Genomic DNA, 23,606 nt, shown 5'->3' on the forward strand with positions numbered 1-23,606 from the left:
GGGCATACAACACCCGGGATCCAAGCCTTCTTCCCTTGTCATTTCCCCAGCTGGTGCCTCCCCCCCCCTTCACCCTGCCAGTCCATGACAGCAGCAGCAACAACAACTACAATAAAATCAGTACAATAACAATATGCACTGTGGTCCTCTAGCTGGAAGAATAATAACTTCTGGGACAATGGAAAAGTACTATCATCCCCAAACCCCAGAATAAGCAGCAGCTCTGGGGTGCCCCATGGGGTTCATGAGTGAAGATGGACCCACCAGGAGACTTCCCTGGTACCTGCAGCCCCTCCTTCTCCCTCTTGCAATTAGACTTAGGGACGGGGAATCTCCCATTAAATTACAGTATTTTAAGTTTTCTTCAGAACATGTAGGAGGCAGAGACAAGTTCTAGTGAAGAAGCAGTGTTTGGTGGGGGTGACAGAATTTGGTGCAAAAACCAGTCACACACCTATGCACCCGTCTTGCATGCCTGAGTACAGCAACTCCAGGGCATGAGCCAAGTAGCACCGGGATAGGGGCCACGTGTAGAGTAATTCCCACACTGAGGTTAAACACACACACAGAGGCAGCAGGACTTCTTCGGTAATAGTTTACTGAGCTTTCAAAGCATACAGTTCTCAATGGGTCCCCAGTGAGGCACAAAACCAAGCTCCTGAGAGCAAATCCAGTTTCAGAAGTAAAAGAATACAGCTCACAGAATTATTATTTGGGGGAGGGGGATGAGTTGCTGCCAGGAACATGGACCACAGCTTTATTTTTAAAATAATCTGTTGCTTCAATGCCTTAAAAACAACGAAGGATTTTCTGGTTGTAGAAGAGTGTTTTCCTGAGCCTCAAGGACAGGAAACAAAAAGGCAAGGCAAGACCAAATACACAAAAGTGCAATACAGGCTTAATGTTATTTTCACTCTAAATTTAGACTCTACATGGATACAGCATCACTTGGATCCTGTGTCGAATGGCCTTGGCAGGTAGGTTGGAGCAGAACTTTGCCCGCACCATGCTGCTGCTTCCGTGGGCACGGGTCACCTTCCCCCAGATCACTCTGGTCTTGTTGGGTTAGCCGCCAGGAGTCATGGTGTTGTTTTTTGCTTTGTACACATAGGCACATATCTTGCCGAAACAGAATTCTGTCTCATTACAGGAATAAACACCCTCAATTTTCAGAAAAGCTGTGTGTGCTCTCTCTGGTTTCGGAGACCTGGCTTGTAGCCAGCAAAAGTGGCCTTGGACCACAACCTGCCAGTCGTGGTGTTGTCTTGAAGTCCTCTTCCCAGCAGGCCTCAGCAGCACCGAGCCAGGATGGCGGCGAGAAAGCAGCACACAGGATATCTAAGCGAGGCACACACACACCGGCAGAAGGGAGCAAGGGAGGAGAGAGGCTGGAATGACACAGGGCAACGGAGGTGTGTGTTTCGTTTCCTGTCATCTGGGAGGGAACTCAGCAACTTGGCATCTGCAGGGGCTTCATGAAGAAAAGCTTTCTGCTGGTTGCTTCCAGGCAAACGTGCATCCCAGAAACACACACTGTGATTCGCGGTGTATTGCCATATCAATTGTTTTTCAAAGGTTATCATGATGTGATCTAGAAACCGGTATTGGACGAGATATCAATATATCACTCAGCCCTAATCCTCACTCCCCACCAGCAATCTAGATTCCCCCTCATTATCAAAATTTACTTTACATCTTAGATTATACTCACATTGTTTAACATTTCCTTCAATATTTTATTACTGTTCAGTTTTACATATAAACACCAGGACTTCACATACATGTCATGCTTTTAAGACTGATTTCCTGCTGAGTTCATTGCTGTGAAGAAAAGAGTGGACTCTGAGAGGAAGTCGTTCCGCACTCCATACATCTAAATGGGTTCTCCCCTCAGAATCCCTAGATGTTTCATAAACATTCCGTTATAACTAAAGCACTTTCTGCAATCTTTCCATTTAAACTGTTTCTCCTCTATGAGTTGTTGATGGTTTGTAGGGTTTCAACTCCTAAGGTTCTTCCTGTCCGTGAGTCCATTGATGTAAGACGTCCACTAGGGCTGACCCTCTACCAACCTTCCTGACATTTATATGGTTTGTCTCTTGTGTGAGTTTGTTGACGTAAATCAAGGGTTCCACTCTGACTGAAGCTCCTTCCACAGGCCATACATTTAAATGTTATCTTCCCTGTGTGTCTGCTGATGTTTTCTAAGATTTCCACTCTCACTGAAGCTTCTTCCTCATTCCATGGATTTAAAAGGTTTCTCGTCTGTGTGAGTCCATTGATGTATATTGAGGTGTCCACTCTGGCTAAAGCTCTTTCCACACTCCATACATTTAAATGGTTTCTCCCCTATGTGAGTCCATTGATGTATATTGAAGTGTCCACTTTGGCTAAAGCTATTTCCACATTCCATACATTTAAACGGTTTCTCCCCTGTGTGAGTCCGTAAATGTATATTGAGGTTTCCACTCTTACTGAAGCTCTTTCCACACTCCAGACATTCATAGGGTTTTTCACCACTGTGAGTCCGCTGGTGTAATTTAAGGTCTCCATTCTGACTGAAGCTCTTTCCGCACTCGATGCATTTAAATGGTTTCTCCCCTGTGTGAGTCCGTTGATGTATATTGAGGTTTCCACTCTTACTAAAACTCTTTCCACACTCAATACATTCATATGGTTTCTCCCCTGTGTGAGTCCGTTGGTGCATTCTAAGACTTGCATTATCACTAAAACTCTTTCCACACTCCATACATTTAAATGGTTTTTCTCCTGTGTGAGTCCGATGATGTATATTGAGGTGTCCACGCTGGCTAAAGCTCTTTCCACACTCCATACATTTAAAAAGTTTCTCCCCCGTGTGAGTCCATTGATGTATATTGAGGTGTCCACTCTGGCTAAAGCTCTTTCCACATGCCATACATTTAAATGGCTTCTCCCCTGTGTGAGTCCATTGGTGTATATTGAGGTTTCCACTCTGGCTGAAGCTCTTTCCACACTCCATACATTTAAATGGTTTCTCCCCTGTGTGAGTCCGTTGATGTATATCAAGGTATCCACTCTTACTGAAGCTCTTTCCACACTCCATACATTCATAGGGTTTTTCACCTGTGTGAGTCCGCTGGTGTAATTTAAGGTCTCCATTCTGACTGAAGCTCTTTCCGCACTCCATACATTTAAATGGTTTCTCCCCTGTGTGAGTCCGTTGATGTATATTGAGGTTTCCACTCGTACTGAATCTCTTTCCACACTCCATACATTCATAGGGTTTTTCACCTGTGTGAGTCCGCTGGTGTAATTTCAGGTCTCCATTTTGACCGAAGCTCTTTCCGCACTCCATGCATTTAAATGGTTTCTTGCCTGTGTGAGTCTGTTGATGTCTTCTAAGGTGTCCACTCTTACTGAAGCTCTTCCCACACTCCATACATTCATATGGTTTCTCCCCTGTGTGAGTCCGTTGGTGTATTCTAAGGCTTGTATTCTCACTAAAACTCTTTCCACACTCCATACATTTAAATGGTTTTTCTCCTGTGTGAGTCCGATGATGTATATTGAGGTGTCCACTTTGACTGAAGCTCTTTCCACACTCCATGCATTTATAAGGTCTTTCCCCTGTGTGAGTCCGATGATGTATATTGAGGTTTCCACTCTGACTGAAGCTGTTCCCACACTCCATGGATTTAAATCGTTTAATATGCATGTGGGTTCTAAGTTTTCCACTATCAGTGAAACTTTTTCTACTCTCCATACCTTTAAATGGTTTCTCCTCTGTTTGAGTTCCTTGATATGAACTATGTGTTCTCATTCAGCAAAGCATATTCCACATTTAACACATTTTAATGACTATTCCTAGTGAAATGAAAGGTGTCCCGTCTTCCGGAATTCTGACTGTCTTCTCCATCACCTTCTTCTGAGTTGGAGGAAAGGAAATCCTGTTTGGGTTTCAAGGAAGAGAACAAAGGGAAAGAGAGCACATCAATGGCCATTAGCATCTTCTCCTATTTCAACATTTCCTACATACTCCCACGTCCTACCCATGTTCCCAATTTTTAGGAAATGAAGTTGCAATGTTGTCAAATGATAGCAATTCATGAGCAACTTTCATAATCCTCAATCAATGTTGATACAGCATCATGCTTTTTAAAAGAATGATGTGCTGTCTGATCTTGTGCCTGTCTTCTGACGCAGGACTATCCTAAAATGACACTGAAAAGCAGGATATTCAAGGCAAATAGATAACTCTACTTAGTTGAATATGTAGTACCTTGAATAAGTAATATTGATTCATTAATGGCCTGAATTTATGTTATTTCTGGGGACATGGATTTATTCCTGATCTGTCTTAATTATCATAATTATAGGATGTCTTGGGGTGTTAGAGAAGCGGTAGTACCTTTGTTGGGGGACATGTCATGCACCTTTTAAGGTAAGTTATCCACCCTTGGTCCCCACTCTGCACTCAACTCTCACCTGTGGCTTCCAGAAACTGTCAGCATGCAACAGGTTCCGCAATCATAGGAATAGATTCAACCGGCCGGCTAAACCAGGTGAGGATAGCTGATGGGTCTCAAATCCTTGGTGGGTTGGGGAATTCTGCTGCAGGTGAAGGCAGGCCCTGGTGGAGGGAGAGAACAACAGTGAATCCCTGTCAAGAAGGCAGATTTTGCAGAGGAAAGTGAAGGGCAGATGGGGCTCGTCAACCAGGGAAGGGAGTCCATCGAGAAGGAAAACTCTTGTCCTAAACCTTTGCTGCCTCGTGGGTTATTTTCAGGAGAAGAAAAGGCTATGGAGGAAAAGCTACACAAATCCAGGGCGGAGTCTCTAAGAGGGTTGGATGTGCCCTGCACACCTTCTTCATGCAACTCCTGCAGCTAATCTGGTGCCAAACCTACTGCTCTGCTTTCCTTGGCACCATATCAGCCAGGCTGAGAAGGAGGTCTTGTTCTCTAGGCAGCCCAGGACCCCAAACACTCTGCCCATGTTTCCATTGCTGCTAACACAGCAGTTTCAGGCAGAGAGATGAGCTCAGACCTGTGGATCAAAGTCTCTCCGATGTGGAATAAGGGAAACAGAAGTGCCGTTTACATCATACATCACTGTAAAAGTACGTGAAATATTTGTCTTTTGAAGAAAAGACCACCAAGTATGCAATGGCCCCTTCAAAGCTAATCAAAGTATTGTGCCTGGAGCTTTTGGGATTCAAGCCTCATCATGGGACTGAAACTGCCCTGTTTGTGCTGATGTATGATCTCCAATAGGCTAGAGACAGAGGGGAAAACGCTTTCCTGGTTCTGCTGGATCTCTCAGCGTTTTTGGAGACATTTGTCCATAGTATCCTTCTGGACCCTCTAGGGGAGTTGGGAGCTGGGGGCCCTGTTATGCAGTGGTTCCCCTCCTTCCTCCTGGGCCATGTCCAAAAAGTGGTGTTGGGGAGGAATGTTCAGACCCCAGGGCTGTCACTTGTGGGGTGCTTCGGGGCTCTGTTCTCTCCCCCATGCTTTTTAATATCTACTGTATATTCCGGCGTATAAGATGACTTTTTAACCCCGGAAAATAGTCTCAAAATTTGGGGGTCGTCTTATACGCTGGGTACTGTTCGCTCAGCAAGTCCCCCTCATGCTGCGCTAAACCGGGGACTCACCGAGCAGCGATGGGACTCGCCGAACAGCGCCAGAAATCGCTTCTGAGCATGTCCTGATGTCTGCACATGCTCAGAAGCAATTTCTGGCACTGCAGACCTTTTTTGATATGGGCAGTGCTGCCCATAGCCAAAGTATCCACGGCGCCAGAAATACCTTCTGCAGCTGCGATGACGCGATTCCGGCGCCTCTCGTCAAGTCCCCGCTGCGCCAGAAATCGCAAGTACATAAAATATAGAGAATATCCCAAACTCTATATTTTAACTTGAAAATTAGGGGGTCGTCTTATACGCCCAGTCGCCTTATATGCCGGCATATACGGTATATGAAGCTGCGGAGAGAGATCATCAGGGGGTTTGGACTGGGTTGTTGTTGTTGTTGTTGTTGTTGTTTAGTCGTGTCCGACTCTTCGTGAACCCATGGACCATGGGCTGGGTGTCCATCAATATGTGGGAGATACCCAGCTCTTCCTCTTTTTTAAATTGGAACTAGTGAATGCCCTGTGTATTAGGAAATAATATTGGGGAACACTGGGTATTAAGAGTGCTAACATAAATCATTGGAAGGACAGATCGTGAAGCTGAGGCTCCAATACTTTGGCCACCTCATGAGAAGAGAAGAATCCTTGGAAAAGACCCTGATGTTGGGAAAGATTGAGGGCACAAGGAGAAAGGGACGACAGAGGATGAGATGGTTGCACAGTGTTCTCGAAGCTACGAACATGAGTTTGACCAAACTGCGGGAGGTAGTGCAAGACAGGAGTGCCTGGCGTGCTCTGGTCCATGGGGTCACGAAGAGTCGGACACGACTAAACGACTAAACAACAACAACAACATAAATCATATACCCCCGTTTCCCAGTGGCCCTTCAAAGTACGCCTCACGCAGAGTTTACAGAAAAACAAAATATGCAAACAGAAGTTGACTTGGCTAAAATACACCACCAAGAGTTTAAAGACCGACCTAGCATGAAACCCCTGACTAGCTGCATACCTGCTTAAAGTATACAGATGAAAAACAAAAGGTTGGCTTTCTCTAACAGAAAAACAAACTGACTTGGAAAAGACTTTAAACTAAAGATAAACGCTCTCTCTCCCAGCAACTTCACATACCCACATTCCAACCCTTCAAACCTCCCACCATACTACCACACAAAATGCTGTCCAACAGAGCCTTATATACATGGAGTAGAGCCCACCCCTGTGAGCAATTAAAGAGAAATTACCGGCACCTGTTTTTCTTAAACAGACAGTATTGACATTAGACCGGCTCAAAAGCAACTTTGATTATTCAAGAAACCCAACACTGTGTTGGTCCCTGGAGGTGGTTTGAGGATGGATGGTGGCTAACAGATTGAGGTTGAATCCTGACAAGACAGAAGTACTGTCCCTGGGGAACAGGGGGCGGGCAGGTGTGGGGGACCCCCAAGTCCTGATGGGGTAACTGTGCCCCTGAAGGACCAGGTGTGCAGCCTAGGGGTCATTTTGGACTCACAGCTGACCATGGAGGCGCAGGTCAATTCTGTGTCCAGGGCAGCTGTTTATCAGCTCCATCTGGTATGCAGGGAGAAGAAGGAGGAGGAGGAGGAGGCTGAGACCCTCCTTCCCTGCAGACTGTCTTGCCAGAGTGGTGCATTTGCATTTCCGGCTTGGACTACTGCTATGTGCTCTACATGGGGCTACCTTAGCTGTTTTTGCTGTGTCGCCTGACCACTGGGAGGGAAGGAGGAGGAGGGAATGTTTCTTTGTACTCTGTGTGTAAATCACTTTCGTTTTTGCTCGAGGAGAGCAATCATGCCGTCGTGCTCTCCCGGTCAGTTGTTTCTCTTTCTGTAAATAAAGCAATTAGTTTAGTAGAAAGAAGCTGTTCTTCGTGATTTATTGTGAGCTGCTTTCTGCAAGATCACACAAGCTTCCAGCTACGCAAGGAGAGACTCTGCAGCTTCTTTGCCGGGGCCGCAGCTAAGGAAGCGGCTGGACTGTTGTGATGTTTGGCAAAGACCTAATGAGCTAATCAATCACTCATTAGGAAGAAAACTTCACACCTGTTGCGCTACAATAAAGATTGTGTTCTACTGACCACCGGTTTGCTCCAAATTCCTTGACTGGAACTTCCTTTTTTTTACTGACCACATAGACCAGGCATCCCCAAACTGCGGCCCTCCAGATGTTTTGGCCTACAACTCCCATGATCCCTAGCTAACAGGACCAGTGGTCAGGAATGATGGGAATTGTAGTCCAAAACATCTGGAGGGCCGAAGTTTGGGGATGCCTGACATAGACCCACGGGAGACTTGCACCACACTGAGCTGGGCTGTTGAGTAGTCTCCCAACCTGGGATTTTCTTATCACTGGCCATCACCTTTGAGTATAGGGGTCAGTACCCTATATTCCTCCAGCAGGAGAGATTGTGGGGCTTCCTTGCCCGCTTCCATTCAGCTCCGCCATTCCCAAGTGGTGCTTCTTCTTCAGCCATTGTGGGAGAGGGTGGGCTGGAAACTGAAGTGGCTGCCCTTTGAGTACGCTTCGCTTCGCTTCCTACTGACGTCAGTCTCTTGGATTGGGGCCAGCTTTCCTCTTCAGTTTCCCTGAATGCTGAGCAGGGTTAGATGTGTGGGGAAGTGAAATTCACCCCATAACTTTTCTGCAGGTTTCCCTCGGCTGCACAGAAGGAGGGAGGGGAAACATATACTAATAAACGGACAGTTCTCTGAATGGAGAGGAGCAAAAAAGTGGGGTCCCCTAAAGATCAGGATTGGGACCTGTGGCTTTTCAACTTGTTCATAAACGATCTAGAGTTAGGAGTGAGCAGGGAAGAGGCAAAGATTGTTAATAGCAGCAAATTCTCCAAACAGAGAGATGCAAGGAGCTCCAAAAGGAACCTCTCCAAACGGGGTGAATGGGCAGAAAATACAGTTCATTGTCAATGAGATTAAAGTGATGCATGTTGGGACAAAAAAAAAAAAACCCACACCCATTAATATAATGTACAGGCTCATGGGGTCTGAACTGGATTTCTCTGCGTGCTCTAGTTTCCTCCTCGGGTTGCAACACCTCCCCTCCTTGTCTGCTCCCTTTTCTCCCTTTTTCTGCTCATCATCTTCCTACCGCCAGTTCCCCGGCTCTGAGCCTTCTTCCCTTTTGTGTTCCCCAACTGGTTCCCCCCCCCTTTCACCCCGCCAGGCCATGACTGCAACAGCAGCAGCAACAGTAAAATCAGTAGGATAGTAATATGCACTTTGGTCCTCTGGTAGGAAAACTCCATAGCTGCATAATTGAATAATAACTTCTGGGACTATGGAAAAAAATCTTATCCCCCCCAAACCCCAGAATAAGCAGTAGCTTATGTGGTTCCTGAGTGAAGATGGGGGCCCCAGGAGACTTTACTGGTAGCTGCAGCCCCTCCTTCTCCCTCTTGCAGTTAGGCTTGGGGGGGGGAATCTCCCATTAAATTAAGTTATCCTCAGAATGTGCGGGGGGCGGGATGACGTTCTGGTGAAGAAGCAGTGTATGGAGATCATGCAGGGCTGGGGGTGACAGAGTTTGGTGCAAAAAACAGTCTGACACACAAACACCAGTCTTGCATGCTTGAGTACAGCAACTCCAGGACATGAGCCAAGTATCAGTGGGGAAGGGGCCACATGTAGAGCAATTCCCACGCTGAGGTCAAGAACACACACAGGAACAGCAGGAATTCTATTCAATAATAGTTTACTGAAGTTTCAAAGCATACTGTTCTCACTGGGTCCCCAGTGAGGCACATCCAGTTTCAGCAGTGAAAAAATATAGCACACAGGATATCTAAGTCAGGCACACACACCGGCAGAAGGGAGGAGAGAGGCTGGAACAACACACGACAATGGATGTGTGTGTTTCATTTCCTGTCATCTGGGAGGGAAGTCACCTACTCGGCATCTGCAGGGGCTTCACGAAACAAATCTTTCTGTTGGCTGCTTCCAGGCAAACGCACATCACATTTCTGAAAAATAAGTCATTTCAGACTAATCTGATCTCATTTTTTGACAGAGTTACAAGCCTGGTAGATGAAGGGAATGCTGTGGATGTAGCCTATCTTGATTTCAGCAAGGCCTTTGACAAGGTGCCCCATGATATTCTTGTAAAGAAGCTGGTAAAATGCAGGCTAGACAATGCTACCATTCAGTGGATTTGTAACTGGCTGGTTGACAGGATCACACTTCAAAATTACCTTAATAGATTAGACAACTGGGCCAAAGCAAACAAGATGAATATTAATGGGAGAAATGTAAAGTACTACACTTGGGCAAAAAAAATGAAAGGCACAAATACAGGATGGGAGACACCTGGCTTGAGAGCAGTACACGTGAAAAGGATCTAGGAGTCCTGGTAAACCACAAACTTGACATGAGTCAACAGTGTGATGCAGGAGCTAAAAAAGCCAATGCAATTCTGAGCTGCATCAATAGGAGTATAGCATCTAGATCAAGGGAAGTAATAGTACCACTGTATTCTGCTCTGGTCAGACCTCACGTAGAGTACTGTGTCCAGTTCTGGGCACCACAGTTCAAGAAGGATACTGACAAGCTGGAACGTGTCCAGAAGAGGGCAACCAAAATGGTCAAAGGCCTGGAAACGATGCCTTATGAGGAACGGCTTAGGGAGCTGGGTATGTTTAGCCTGGAGAAGAGAAGGTCAAGGGGTGATATGATAGCCATGTTCAAATATATGAAAGGATGTCATATGGAGGAGGGAGAAAGATTGTTTTCTGCTGCTCCAGAGAAGCGGACACGGAGCAATGGATTCAAACTACAAGAAAGAAGATTCCACCAAAACATTAGGAAGAACTTCCTAACAGTAAGAGCTGTTCGGCAGTGGAATTTGCTACCAAGGAGTGTGGTGGAGTCTCCTTCTTTGGAGGTCTTTAAGCAGAGGCTTGTCAGGCATATGTCAAGAATGCTTTGATGGTGTTTCCTGCTCGGCAGGGGTTTGGACTGGATGGCCCTTGTGGTCTCTTCCAACTCTACAATTCTATGATTCTATGATTCTATGAACCATTTTCACTCTGACTGAAGCTCTTTCCACACTCCATACATTGAAATGGTTTCTCCCCTGTGTGAGTCTGTTGATGTATATTGAGGTGTCTACTCTGGCTAAAGCTTTTTCCACACTCCATACATTTATATGGTTTCTCTCCTGTGTGACTCTGTTGATGTCTATTGAGGCATGTTCTCTGACTGAAGTTCATTCCACACTCCATACATTTATATGGTTTTTCACCTTTGTGAGTTCGCTGGTGTATTCTAAGGCTTATATTGTAACTGAAGCTCTTTCCACACTCCAGGCATTTAAATGGTTTCTCTCATGTGTGAGTCCGTTGATGTCTATTGAGGTTTCCACTCTGAATGAAGCTCTTTCCACACTCCATACATTTATATGGTTTCTCTCCTGTGTGAGTCTGTTGATGGCTTCTAAGGCTTGCATTGAAACTGAAGCTCTTTCCGCAGTCCATGCATTTAAATGGTTTCTGTCCTGTGTGAGTTCTCTGGTGTCTTCTATGGCTTGTATGGTAACTGAAGCTCTTTCCGCATTTCATGCATTTAAAGGGTTTCTCTCCTGTGTGAATCTGTTGATGTATTCTGAGGTGTCCACTCTGACTGAAGTTCTTTCCACACTCCATACATTTATATGGTTTTTCACCTGTGTGCGTTCGCTGGTGTATTTTGAGGTTTGAATTGAAACTGAAGCTCTTTCCACACTCCATACATTTAAATGGTTCCTTTCCTGTGTGAGTCCGTTGATGTATACTGAGGTGTCCACTCTGACTGAAGCTCTTTCCACACTCCTTGGATTCATATGGTTTTTCACCCATGTGTGTCCGCTGATGTATTTTAAGGTCACCATTCTGACTGAAGCTCTTTCCGCACTCCATGCATTTAAATGGTTTTTCTCCTGTGTGAGTCCGTTGATGTATATTGAGGTGTCCACTCTGTCTAAAGCTCTTTCCGCACTCCAAGCATTTAAATGGTTTCCCCCCTGTGTGAGTTCGGAGATGAACATTGAAGTGTCCACTCTGACTGAAGCTCTTCCCACACTCCATACATTTATATGGTTTTTCACCTGTGTGAGTTCGCTGGTGTATTTTAAGGCTTGTATTGTAACTGAAGCTTTTTTCACACTCCAGGCATTTAAATGGTTTCTCCCCTGTGTGAGTCCATTGATGTATACTGAGGTGTCCACTCTGAATGAAGCTCTTCCCGCACTCCATGCATTCATATGGTTTTTCACCAATGTGAGTCCGCTGATGTATTTTAAGGTTTGCATTGAAACTGAAGCTCTTTCCGCACTCCAAGCATTTAAATGGTTTCTCCCCTGTGTGACTCCATTTATGAGTTTTAAGAGTTGCATTCTCACTAAAGACCATTCCAAACTCCATACATTTATATGGTTTCTCCCCAGTGTGAATGGGTTGATGTTTTCTAAGGTGTCCACTGTGACTGAAGACCTTTCCACACTCCATACATTTAAAAGGTTTCTCCCCTGTGTGAACCCGTTGGTGTTTTCTAAAGCTTCCATTGTAGCTAAAACTCTTTCCACACTCCACACATTGAAATGGTTTCTCTCCTGTGTGAGTCTGTTGATGTCTATTAAGTTCTCCATTCTGACGAAAGCTCTTCCCGCAATCCATGCATTCATTTGGTTTTTCACCCATGTGAGTCCGCTGATGTTTTTTAAGGTCACCATTCTGACTGAAGCTCTTTCCACACTCCATGCATTTAAATGGTTTTTCTCCTGTGTGAGTCTGTTGGTGCCTTCTAAGGCTTGTATTGTAACTGAAGGTCTTTCCGCATTCCATGCATTTATATGGTTTTTCACCTGTGTGAGTTCGCTGGTGTGATTTAAGTTCTCCATTCTGACAGAAGCTCTTCCCGCAATCCATGCATTCATATGGTTTCTCCCCTGTGTGAGTCTTTTGGTGTATTCTAAGGCTTGCATTCTCCTTAAAACTCTTTCCACACTCCAAGCATTTAAATGGTTTCTCCCCTCTGTGAGTTCGGAGATGACTATTGAGTCGTCCACTCTGACTGAAGTTCTTCCCACACTCCAGGCATTCATATGGTTTCTCCCCTGTATGAGTCCTGTGATGTTTATTGAGGTGAACACTCTTACTGAAGCTCTTTCCACACCCCATATATTTAAATGGTTTCTCTCCTGTGTGAGTCCGATGGTGTATATTGAGGTGTCCACTCTGACTGAAGCTCTTCCCACACTCCATACATTTAAATGGTTTATAGCTTGTGTGAGTCTGGTGATGTCTTCTGAAGTGTCCACTCTGACTGAAGCTCTTCCCACACTCCATACATTCATATGGTTTTTCCCCTGTGTGAGTCCGTTGATGCATATTGAGGTTTCCACTGTGACTGAAGCTCTTCCCACACTCCATGCATTTAAATCGTTTAGTATGCATGTGGGTCCAGTGGTGGGTTCTAAGCTTTCCACTATCAGTGAAACCATTTCCACTCTCCATACCTTTAAATGGTTTCTCCTCTGTTTGAGTTCCTTGATATGAACTATGCGTTCTCATTCAGTGAAGCAAATTCCACATTTCACACATTTTAATGCCTATTCCCAGTGAAACAAAAGGTGTCCTATGCCCCGGAATTCTGACTCTCTTCTCCATCACCTTCCTCAGAGTTGGAGGAAAAGAAATCCTGTTTGGGTTTCAAGGAAGAGAACGAAGGGAAAGAGAACACATCAACGGCCATTGGCACCTTCTCCTATTTCAACATTTCCTACATACTCCCACGTCCTACCCATGTTCCCAATTTTTAGGAAATGAAGTTGCAATGTTGCCAAATGATAGCAATTCATGAGCAACTTTCAGAATCCTCAATCAATGTTGATACAGCATCATGCTTTTTAAAAGAATGATGTGCTGTCTGATCATGTGCCTGTCTTCTGATGCAGGACTATCCTAAAATGACAATGAAAAGCAGGATATTCAAGGGAAATAGATAACTGTACTTAGTGGAATATGTAGTACAGTACCTTGAATATGTAATATTGATTCATTAATGGCCTGAAATTGTGTTATTTCCGGGGACATGAATTTATTCCTAATCTGTTTTAAATATCATAATTATGTGGTGTCTTGGGATGTTAGAGGAGCGGTAGCACTTTTGGTGGGGGACATTTCATGCACTCAGCTCTCACCTGTGGCTTCCAGAAGCTGTCAGTGTGTAACAGGGGCCGCAATCCCAGGAATGGATTCAACCGGCCGGCTAAACCAGGTGAGGTTAGCTGATGGGTCTCAAATCCTTGGTGGGTTGGGGAATTCTGCTACAGGTGAAGGCAGGCCCTGGTGGAGGGAGAGGATGAGAACAATAGTGAATCCCACAGTTAAGAAGGCAGATTCTGCCCTTGCTGCAGAGGGAAGTGAAGGACAGATGGGGCTCGTCAACTGGGGGAGCCCACCAAGAAGGAAAACTCTGGTCTGAAACCTCTGCTGCCTCGTGGGTTATCTTCAGGAGAAGAAAAGGCTATGGAGGAAAAGCTACACAAATCCAGGGCAGAGTCTCTAAGAGACCTTCTTCATTCAATTCCTGCAGCTAATCTGGTGCCAAACCTACTGCTCTGCTTTCCTTGGCACCATATCAGCCAGGCTGAGAAGGGGGTCTTGTTCTCTAGGCAGCCCAGGACCCCAAACACTCTGCCCAGGTTTCCATTGCTGCTAACACAGCAGTTTCAGGCAGAGAGATGAGCTCAGACCTGTGGATCAAAGTCTCTCCGATGTGGAATAAGGGAAACAGAAGTGCCGTTTACATCATACATCACTGTAAAAGTACATGAAATATTTGTCTTTTGAAGAAAGACCACCAAGTATCCAATGGCCCCTTCAAAGCTAATGAAAGTATTGTGCCTCACGCTTTTGGGGGTGCAGGACCAGGACAGCTTCTGCCACCATGATCCTTCCAATTGGGTTTGAGGCCTCATCAGAAAGTGGTGGTGGGGGAGGAGTGCTCAGACCCCTGGGCTCTCACTTGTGGGGTGCCTCAGGGCTCCGTCCTCTCCCCCATGCTTTTTAATATCTACATGAAGCCGCTGGGAGAGATCATCAGAGGTTTAGGCAGGGTGTTCCACCAGTATGTGGGTGATACTCAGCTCTTCCTCTCTTTTAAATTGGAACCAGTGAAGGCGCTGAATGCTGAATGTCTGGGGGTGTTTGGAGGATGGATTGTGGCTAACAGATTGAGGCGGAATCCTGACAAGACAGAAGTACTGTTTGTGGTGGAAGGAGGTGGGCAGGTGTGGAGGACTCCCTGGTCCTGAATGGGGTAACTGTGCCCCTGAAGGACCAGGTGCGCAGCCTGGGAGTCATTTTGGACTCACAGCTGTCCATGGAGGCACTTGTCATTTCTGTGTCCAGGGCAGCTGTCTGCCACCTCCATCTGGTATGCCAGCTGAGACCCTACCAGCCTGTGCAGGGGTCAGCAACCTTTTTCAGTCATGGGCCGGTCCACCGTCCCTCATGTGGTGCGCCGGATTGAGAAGGTGATTGGGCTGCATCCGGCCCACAGGCCTTAGGTTGCCTACCCCTGCTGTAGACTGTCTCACTAGAGTGGTGAATGCTCTTGTTATCTCCCTGCTTGAATCCCAAGCCGGAATTAAGATTGCCGGAAGAAATATCAACAACCTCAGATATGCAGATGACACAACCTTGATGGCAGAAAGTGAGGAATTAAAGAACCTTTTAATGAGGGTGAAAGAGGAGAGCGCAAAATACGGTCTGAAGCTCAACATCAAAAAAACCAAGATCATGGCCACTGGTCCCATCACCTCCTGGCAAATAGAAGGGGAAGAAATAGAGGCAGTGAGAGATTTTACTTTCTTGGGCTCCTTGATCGCTGCAGATGGTGACAGCAGTCACGAAATTAAAAGACGCCTGCTTCTTGGGAGAAAAGCAATGACAAACCTAGACAGCATCTTAAAAAGCAGAGACATCACCTTGCCTACAAAGGTCCATATAGTGAAAGCTATGGTTTTCCCAGTAGTGATGTATGGAAGTGAGAGCTGGACCATAAAGAAGGCTGATCGCTGAAGAATTGATGCTTTTGAATTATGGTGCTGGAGGAGACTCTTGAGAGTCCCATGGACTGCAAGAAGATCAAACCCTTCCATTCTTCAGGAAATCAGCCCTGAGTGCTCACTGGAAGGACAGATCGTGAAGCTGAGGCTCCAATACTTTGGCCACCTCATGAGAAGAGAAGACTCCCTGGAAAAGACCCTGATGTTGGGAAAGATTGAGGGCACTAGGAGAAGGGGACGACAGAGGACGAGATGGTTGGACAGTGTTCTCAAAGCTACGAACATGAGTTTGACCAAACTGCGGGAGGCAGTGGAAGACAGGAGTGCCTGGCGTGCTCTGGTCCATGGGGTCACGAAGAGTCGGACACAACTAAACGTCTAAACAACAACATCTCCTGCTTGGACTATTGCCATGTGCTCTACATGGGGCTACCTTTTAAGGTGACCCAGAAACTGAAACTAATGCAGAATGTGGACCTAGACTAGTGACTGGGAGGAGCCGCCGAGACCACACAACACTGTTCCTAAAGGTTCTTCCCTGGCTCCCAGTGCATCTCCAACCACAATTCACACTGTTAGTGCTGACCTTTACAGTGTCCTGGTTGCATTTTTCAGGCAAAGAAATGTACAGTACAGCAGGGGTCAGCAAACGTTTTCAGCAGGGGGCCGGTCCACTGTCCCTCAGACCTTGTGGGGGGCCGAACGATATTTTGGAAAAATTATGAACAAATTCCTATGCCCCACAAATAACCCAGAGATGCATTTAAAATAAAAGGACACATTCTACTCATGTAAAGACATGCTGATTCCCGGACCATCCGCGGGCCGGCGATTGGAACGCATCTGGGCCCCGGTCCTTAGTTTGGGGACCCTTGATCTAATGTATAGAGATTATTCCTAGTCTATCGGTTCAAGAAGTTTCTGGTAGTTCTACTCTGTGTGATTCAAAGCTGTTTTCTCTAGATGGAACATTTGATGTGTTTTCTCTAGATGGAACATTTGAGCAGATAAGGGAGTTTCCTTTCTGCTGAGAGCAGGCGGGGGAATAAGTTGTCATGAGGTTATGCTGAACCTTCCTTGTGTTTGGGAACCAGAGGAAGCTGGTTTGAACTGGAGTGAGCCAGGCTTGTTCTCTCGTCCCAAGGTTACACTGACCTCGAATTCTTTCTGAATTATAAGGCTGAAAGGCGCCTGGTCCCATTTCCCATTCTGCTGTTTCTCTACTCTGCTTGTGTGTTTCGGTATGCTAAGTTAGGGTTTTACTGCAAGTTACATTTTTGCTATTTTTGGGCTCCTGTTATGCTTATTTCTCAGCTGAATGAATTTATTGCTACCTCTGAATGTTTTTTCCTACTTAGCTAACGATACGGCGGACTTGGAGAACATGATGGAGGGGTTAGATCTGCAACCGAAAACCCTCAACAGCCTCGGATAGAGCTTGCAGGAAGGAAGGGGTTCCAGGGATCCCTCTCTGGCCTCCTTGAAGGGGTGACCCATTCCTGGGCGGGAGAGAGAAGCCAAGGTGGCCCCACGGGCGCCATGATGGGGATGTCTCTCCATAGACTGGTCTTCCTCCCCGTGCCCCAGGGATGCTCCCCCTTCTCTTTCTCGCGGAGTCTCCCCTGCACCCAGAGGCCCCCTTGGCTCTCGGCTCACCCCTCGCCCTGCGCCCCCCATCTTTCCATCCGGAGCCTCCACCCCCCCAAGACGAGCAGGGGAGGGACGGGGGGGGTCTCTATTCCGGCGTCCCTCGCGCCCTTTAACCCTTTCATGCCCCGCCTCTCTCCGCGCGGAGCCCACAGCGTCCCAGCGATGCCTGCGCGGGGGAAACGGGGCCCTCGTGGGGACCCCCTGGGTGGGCGCCCCGTGTCCGCCCCGTCATGTCGCCTAAGGGGCCAAGGAAAACCCCCTTCGCAGCAGGCATGCAGGGGTCCAGACCCTGCCGACGGGGCCCACGAAAGGCGCTCAGTCTGGGGAGCTGGCGGGGGGTCTCTGGGTCCTTTTCTCCCCCCCCCCGCAGCCCCCTTACCTCTTTGCCCTCGCTCCCAATTCTGATTTCCTTTCAAGCAACATCAAAAGGGGGGGTCCCCTGTCTGCTCCCTCCCCTTTGTAAATGCGCGAGCCCCTAGAGCTATGGCGCAGAGCAGCAATCCGGGGAGAACCTCCACTTCCGGGAAAAGCAGGCAGTTTGGGAGGGGGGGGAGCCGGATTGGAGGAGGAGGGGGGAGGAAGAGGCGCATCGTATTGGGGGCGGAATTGGGGTTGTGGGGGCGGGGTGAGAGGAGGATGTGCCGGGAAGGGAGGGGAGGGAAAGGATTGAGTGGGGGGGGCAGGAGAGGAAGGTTTCCCCCCTTAGTGGATCAGGAGGGCGGCGGCGGGGCTGATCCCGGAAAACCAGCTGCGCAACGTGGGTCCCGACCCTCCTACAGTACAATGTTTACATTGCAAAATCCTTCCCTCCCCCACCCCATGCCATGAGACTAGATCCATCTGTGTTGTGGGGGTGGGTGCTGTTCAAACCAGGAATGGGAGGGGGGCAGTTAAAGGACTCCCCCAATAGCCCAAGTCCCCCCCCCAACAGCCTCTAACTATGGCCAGGACAATGACCCTTGACACAGACCCCAGACATGCACAACAGCCAAGAGGCTCAGAAAAGCAGCCGATACAATCGTAGCAAGAAGCGGATTCCATGAATCCCAGTCCCAAAGAAGGGCAGTGCCAAAGAATGCTCCAACTACCGCACAATTGCGCTCATTTCAGACGCTCATTTCACATGCTTAAAATGCTACAAGGCAGGCTTAAGCAGTATGCGGACGGAGAACTCCCAGAAGTGCAAGCTGGATTTCAAAGGGGCAGAGGAACCAGAGACCAAATTGCAAAAATGCGCTGGATTATGGAGAAAGCTAGAGAGTTCCAGAAAAACGTCTACTTCTGCTTCATAGGCTACGCAAAAGCCTTTGACTGTGTCGACCACAGCAAACTATGGCAAGTTCTTAAAGAAATGGGAGTGACTGATCACCTCATCTGTCTTCTGAGAAATCTCTATGTGGGACAAGAAGCTACAGTTAGAACTGGATATGGAACAACTGACTAGTTCAAAATTGAGAAAGGAGTACGACAAGGTTGTATATTGTCTCCCTGCTTATTTAACTTATATGAAGAATTAATCATGAGAGAAGCTGGACTGGATGAATGAGAATACTACGTGAACTGCTTCTCCATTAAATGCCTTACTATCCAAATGTCTACCAAGACTATTTATTACCTGCAACCAACAACAAAAGACATCAGAGTTTTCAGAGTCGCCACAGCAATTTCTTTCCCAGGGCATAGACTGCCGGGGGGTTGACAAAGGGTGGAAGTTGAATTAGAAGGACATTTTCTCATGTCCATGAGAGCAATGCGAGAATCGATGCAGTTTGCATCACTAAAGAGTTGGATTTAAAAGTGAAGAAAGTTGAGATAGAACTGAGGACTTTGTCGGATCACAACTATGCAAAAGGAAGGATGGCCAACCTTTAGATGGAGATTTAAAGATGACTTCTTGGATGGCCAAGAATTAGTAGACAATACAAAATTCATGTCTCCAGAGATAACACAACTTCAGTGCCTCAACGAATCAATAGTACGTATTCAAGGATGAAGTTTCCAATAAGTACAGTTATCCATTTGCCTTTAATATCCTGCTTCTCAGTGTCACTTTAGGATAGTCCTGCGTCAGAAGACAAGATCAGGCAGAACATCATTATTATAAAGAACAATGGGGGTGGGTGTTTCCATCTGGGATTCCCATGCTCCAACTGCTTCTCCTTCGGGTCAGTAGACAATACAAAATTCTTTTTCCTTCTTTGATATGGCATCCAAAATTTATTTTTTCCTTGCTTCCCTGGCTCTTTGTTTACAGCATTTTGTTGTATAAAAAAACCTCTCATGAAACAAACAAACCTGGAAAGTGGTTGGCATGGCAACTAAGGATAAACCAACAGATGGGAACCCAGGATCCCCCTCAGGACATCACCAGTAAATGTTATAACCACAATAAATGTTATAACAGTTAAGAAACTAAATATGGAAGAAAACCGTGTTGGTCTGAGTCGAAGCAAAATAAAAAAATTCCTTCAGTAGCACCTTAAAGACCAACTAAGTTTATATTTTGGTATGAGCACCTTAAAGACCAACTAAGTTTATATTTTGGTATCTGAAGAAGTGTGCATGCACACGAAAGCTCATACCAAAATATAAACTTAGTTGGTCTTTATGGAAGAAAAGATTGCCACGTATCAAAAACTATTGGGGGGAAACAAAACGAGCTAATATTGAAAATGAGAAGAATTACCTTTCAGACTGGCTACAATACTTTCAAATCAATCAGAGTATTGCAAAAGAAAAATCAAAATTTGAAAAAGAATTAATGCAGAGTGATGGGAAATACATTTCACGTATCTATGACCTGCTGTTGGAATGGGAACTCAAAGAGGAGCAGGTTAAATCAGTAATGGTGAAGTGGGCCCAAGACTGGCTACAATGTCCTGATGGATCAATGAGAAAGACTGTGGAGGGTGGATTTAAAGTTTACCGCCTGTTACAATTTAAGGGGAAACGTCTTTAAAATGATGTACAGGTGGTACCAAATACCAGAAAAGTTAGCCAAGATGTATAAGAATAAATCTTCTAAGTGCGGGAGGTGCAGCACGAAAAAAGGGTCTCTTAATACATATGTGGTGGAAGTGTCCAGAAATATGTAGGTATTGGAATAACATCTATGAAGAGCTTTTAAAATGTTGAAATGTACACTTAAAAAAAGACCAGAAATGTTTTTACTAAATATAATACCAGAGGATATTAAAACCACAAAAGGAATATTGTTAATGTATGGAATTGTAGCGGCAAGAGTCCCGGTAGCGAGAAATTGGAAAAACAAAAACACACCAAACATAACGGATTGGCAAACTTTAATGACAGAATATTTAGTTACCAAAAACCACTGAAAGAATAAGAGGACAAATGAAACAAAAAACACAGAAGGAATGGAGGATGTTTGATTAGTATTTAAAAAGTAATGGTATACCAAGAATCCTAATGGCAGACTAAAGCTGAACCTAATTTGAACTCTATTAAAAATAAATGTAAACAGAAATCCAGAATTGTGCGATAAAATAAGGTTCATATATAGACTACAGAGAAAATAATTGGAAGTCACCACAACGGTGTGGATTGTACATATAGAGAGATGTAATGGTTGTTGTTTTTTCTTGGGGTTTTTTTTTGTATAAATGTATAATAATAATAATAATGATTTTTATTTATACCCCGCCCTTCCCAGTCAAGACCGGGCTCAGGGCGGCTAACAACAAATAATATCAACACAAATATAAAAGAAACAATTCAGTTAAAACACAGATTAATACAATGTTAAAATTCAATTTTAAATTAAAAATCTACAAATAAGATAAAACATTATAAAATAAAACCTTAAAACCTTAGGGGAGGGTAATCGTGGGGTCAGACTGCGTCAGTCCGAAGGCCAAACGGAACAGCTCTGTCTTGCAGACCCTACGAAAAGATGACAAATCCCGCAGGGCCCTAGTCTCCTGGGACAGAGCATTCCACCAGGTCAGGGCCAGTACTGAGAAGGCCCTGGTCCTGGTCGAGGCCAGCCTAGCCACCTTGTGACTCGGGATCTCCAATATATTATTATTTGTGGACCGTAATGTCCTCTGTGGGTCATACCAGGAGAGGCGGTCCCGTAGGTACGAGGGTCCTAAGCCGCATAATGCTGTATGTGATCACAGCATTCCTTTCTAGGTTTCACAGACCGTTTGCTTAATGATCTGCTCTAGAATATTTCCTGGTATTGATGTCAGGCTGACTGGGCGGTAATTGTTTGGGTCCTGTTTCCCCCCTTTTGAAAATAGGGACATTTGTCTTCCTCCAGTCTGCTGGGACTTTGCCTGTTCTCCAGGAATTCTCAAATATTACTGCCAGTGGTTCGGAAATCACCTCTGTCAGTTCTTTTAATACTCTTGGATGTAGTTCATTTGGCCCTGGAGACTTGAATACATCTAAACTAGCCAAGTATCCTTGTACTACCTCATTACTTGTTCTGGGCTGTGTTTCCCCTGCTGAATCATCTGCTCCATATTCTTCAGGTCAGGCATTGTTTTCTTTTTTGGAGAAGACTGAGGCAAAGAAGGAGTTCTGCCCTTTCTCTGCCCCCTGTTCGCATTTCACCATCTTCTCCTCTAAGTGACCCCACTGTTTCCTTGTTCTTCCTTTTGCGATGGACATACCCATAAAAGCCCTTTTTGTTGCTTTTAACCTCTCTAGCAAGCCTGAGTTCATTCTGTGCTTTAGCTTTTCTGACTTTTGTCTCTACACGTGCTGGCTATTTGTTTGAATTCCTCTCTGGTGATTTCCCCCTTTTTCCATGTTTTGTACATATCCCTTTTAAATCTTAACTCAGTTAAAAGTTCTTTAGATAGCCACCCTGGCTTCTTTAGGCACCTTCCATGCTTCTGTCTCATTGGTATACTTTCAGAATTTATATAAAAGAGAAATGAAAAGATAATCAACATACAGGAATATATATATAAAGTGTCAAATGTCAAAAATAAAACAAGAAGAGAAAGTTCTCTTAAATACACAAATAACAGACCAAGAAATCTCCAATGCAATAAGTCAAATAAAGGTGGGTAAATCACCAGGACCAGATGGATTATCAGCAAAGTATTATTTAAAAAATGTAGAGAACATCTTGTAAATCCAATGAAAGATATAATGAATGAAATATTAACAAATGGGGAAATTCCAGAAACATGGAAGAAAGCTTATATTACCTTGATTCCAAAACAAGATATAGATCTGACTTTGATCAAAAATATTTGCTAATATTTTAGCTAATAAATTGAAAAAGGTCTTAAATGTTTATATACATCCAGACCAAGCTGGATTCCTCCAGGTAGATAGATTAAAGAGCATATAATAGAAGAAATGAGAAAAAAGCAGCAATGATGGGAGACTTCCGGTCTGCCGCGCTGGCATGGAGGCGCAGAGACCTCGAGCTCCAAGGTCTCTGGCATCGCGAAGGGGGGGGGGAAATCCGCGGGGGCACGCGGATCCCCGTAAAAACCCCTGGTAGAGCGTCCAGGGGGCATAGCAGCCCAGCAGAGCTCCAAACGCGACTCCTCCGCTGCCCGGGAAGCTCAGTAGAGCCCCCAAGAGCCAGCGGAGTGGCGGTCACGGGAGCCATTTTGGGCACCATCGTTACCTCCAGAGAGCGAAGCTTCGAGCCTATAGCCTGCAAGTGGTGGATTCTTCCTGAAAAAAGTTAAGACCTGGACTAAGTAAGTCAAAATTTATTGATTGGGATCAAGAATTTGGTACCGGGAGGAGGCGTAAAAAGGAAGTCAGCCCCCCCCAACTGAGTATGGAATGAAGCAGTAAGCTTGGAAACCCCAGAAATACAGTTTTAAAGAACTTTTTCCTGATGCAGAGTAAAGGGAAAAGTTAAACGTGCATTTAATCTCTGCAAAAGACTGAGATCTGACAAGAAAGAACCCTCCTGTGAACTTGGAGCTGGGTCAAAGGAAGTATCGGCTAGTCTTCTTTGTGACGTCACAATAGAAAGGAATGTGCCTGTCTGAGAGTGAGAGACTGAGAGCTGTAAACAGATGAGGAGGATTTATTTTAAAAATAACTCCAAGGCTACTCATTACTGACTTTGAGGAGAAAAAGAAAAGAATTAAAGGTGGGATTCAGACCGAATTGGATTAAAATCTTCTTTTTTTTACACTGGACAAATAATAACAACACCACTTCCTGTCTGTTACAAACATGGAGGAATTTGGCAGTGGACTGGGAGAGAAAGTTCTGGATGGCGGTGAGGAAGACACACAGTAGATTTATTGATA

General features: G+C 45.5%; 1 protein-coding gene and 2 pseudogenes across 1 annotated transcript; all 3 read right to left on the reverse strand.

Annotated features, from left to right (window-relative positions):
- Positions 1 to 921: 921 nt before the first annotated feature.
- LOC118077418 (large ribosomal subunit protein eL33-like) lies at positions 922 to 2,163 on the reverse strand (annotated as a pseudogene).
- LOC118077419 (zinc finger protein 470-like) lies at positions 1,286 to 17,869 on the reverse strand. Its single transcript, XM_060279336.1, has 4 exons — positions 17,726 to 17,869; positions 13,825 to 13,969; positions 4,468 to 4,612; positions 1,286 to 3,929 (listed from the first exon to the last, which is right to left on the reverse strand). The coding sequence occupies exon 4, from the start codon at positions 3,800 to 3,802 to the stop codon at positions 2,237 to 2,239; it is 1,566 nt and encodes a 521-aa protein (XP_060135319.1). The 5' UTR covers positions 3,803 to 3,929; positions 4,468 to 4,612; positions 13,825 to 13,969; positions 17,726 to 17,869; the 3' UTR covers positions 1,286 to 2,236.
- On the reverse strand, positions 6,292 to 13,827 carry LOC132592723 (zinc finger protein 91-like; annotated as a pseudogene).
- Positions 17,870 to 23,606: the final 5,737 nt, after the last annotated feature.

Source organism: Zootoca vivipara, chromosome 10 (assembly GCF_963506605.1).
Source record: "Zootoca vivipara chromosome 10, rZooViv1.1, whole genome shotgun sequence".
In the NCBI taxonomy this organism is placed as follows: Eukaryota; Metazoa; Chordata; class Lepidosauria; order Squamata; family Lacertidae; genus Zootoca; species Zootoca vivipara.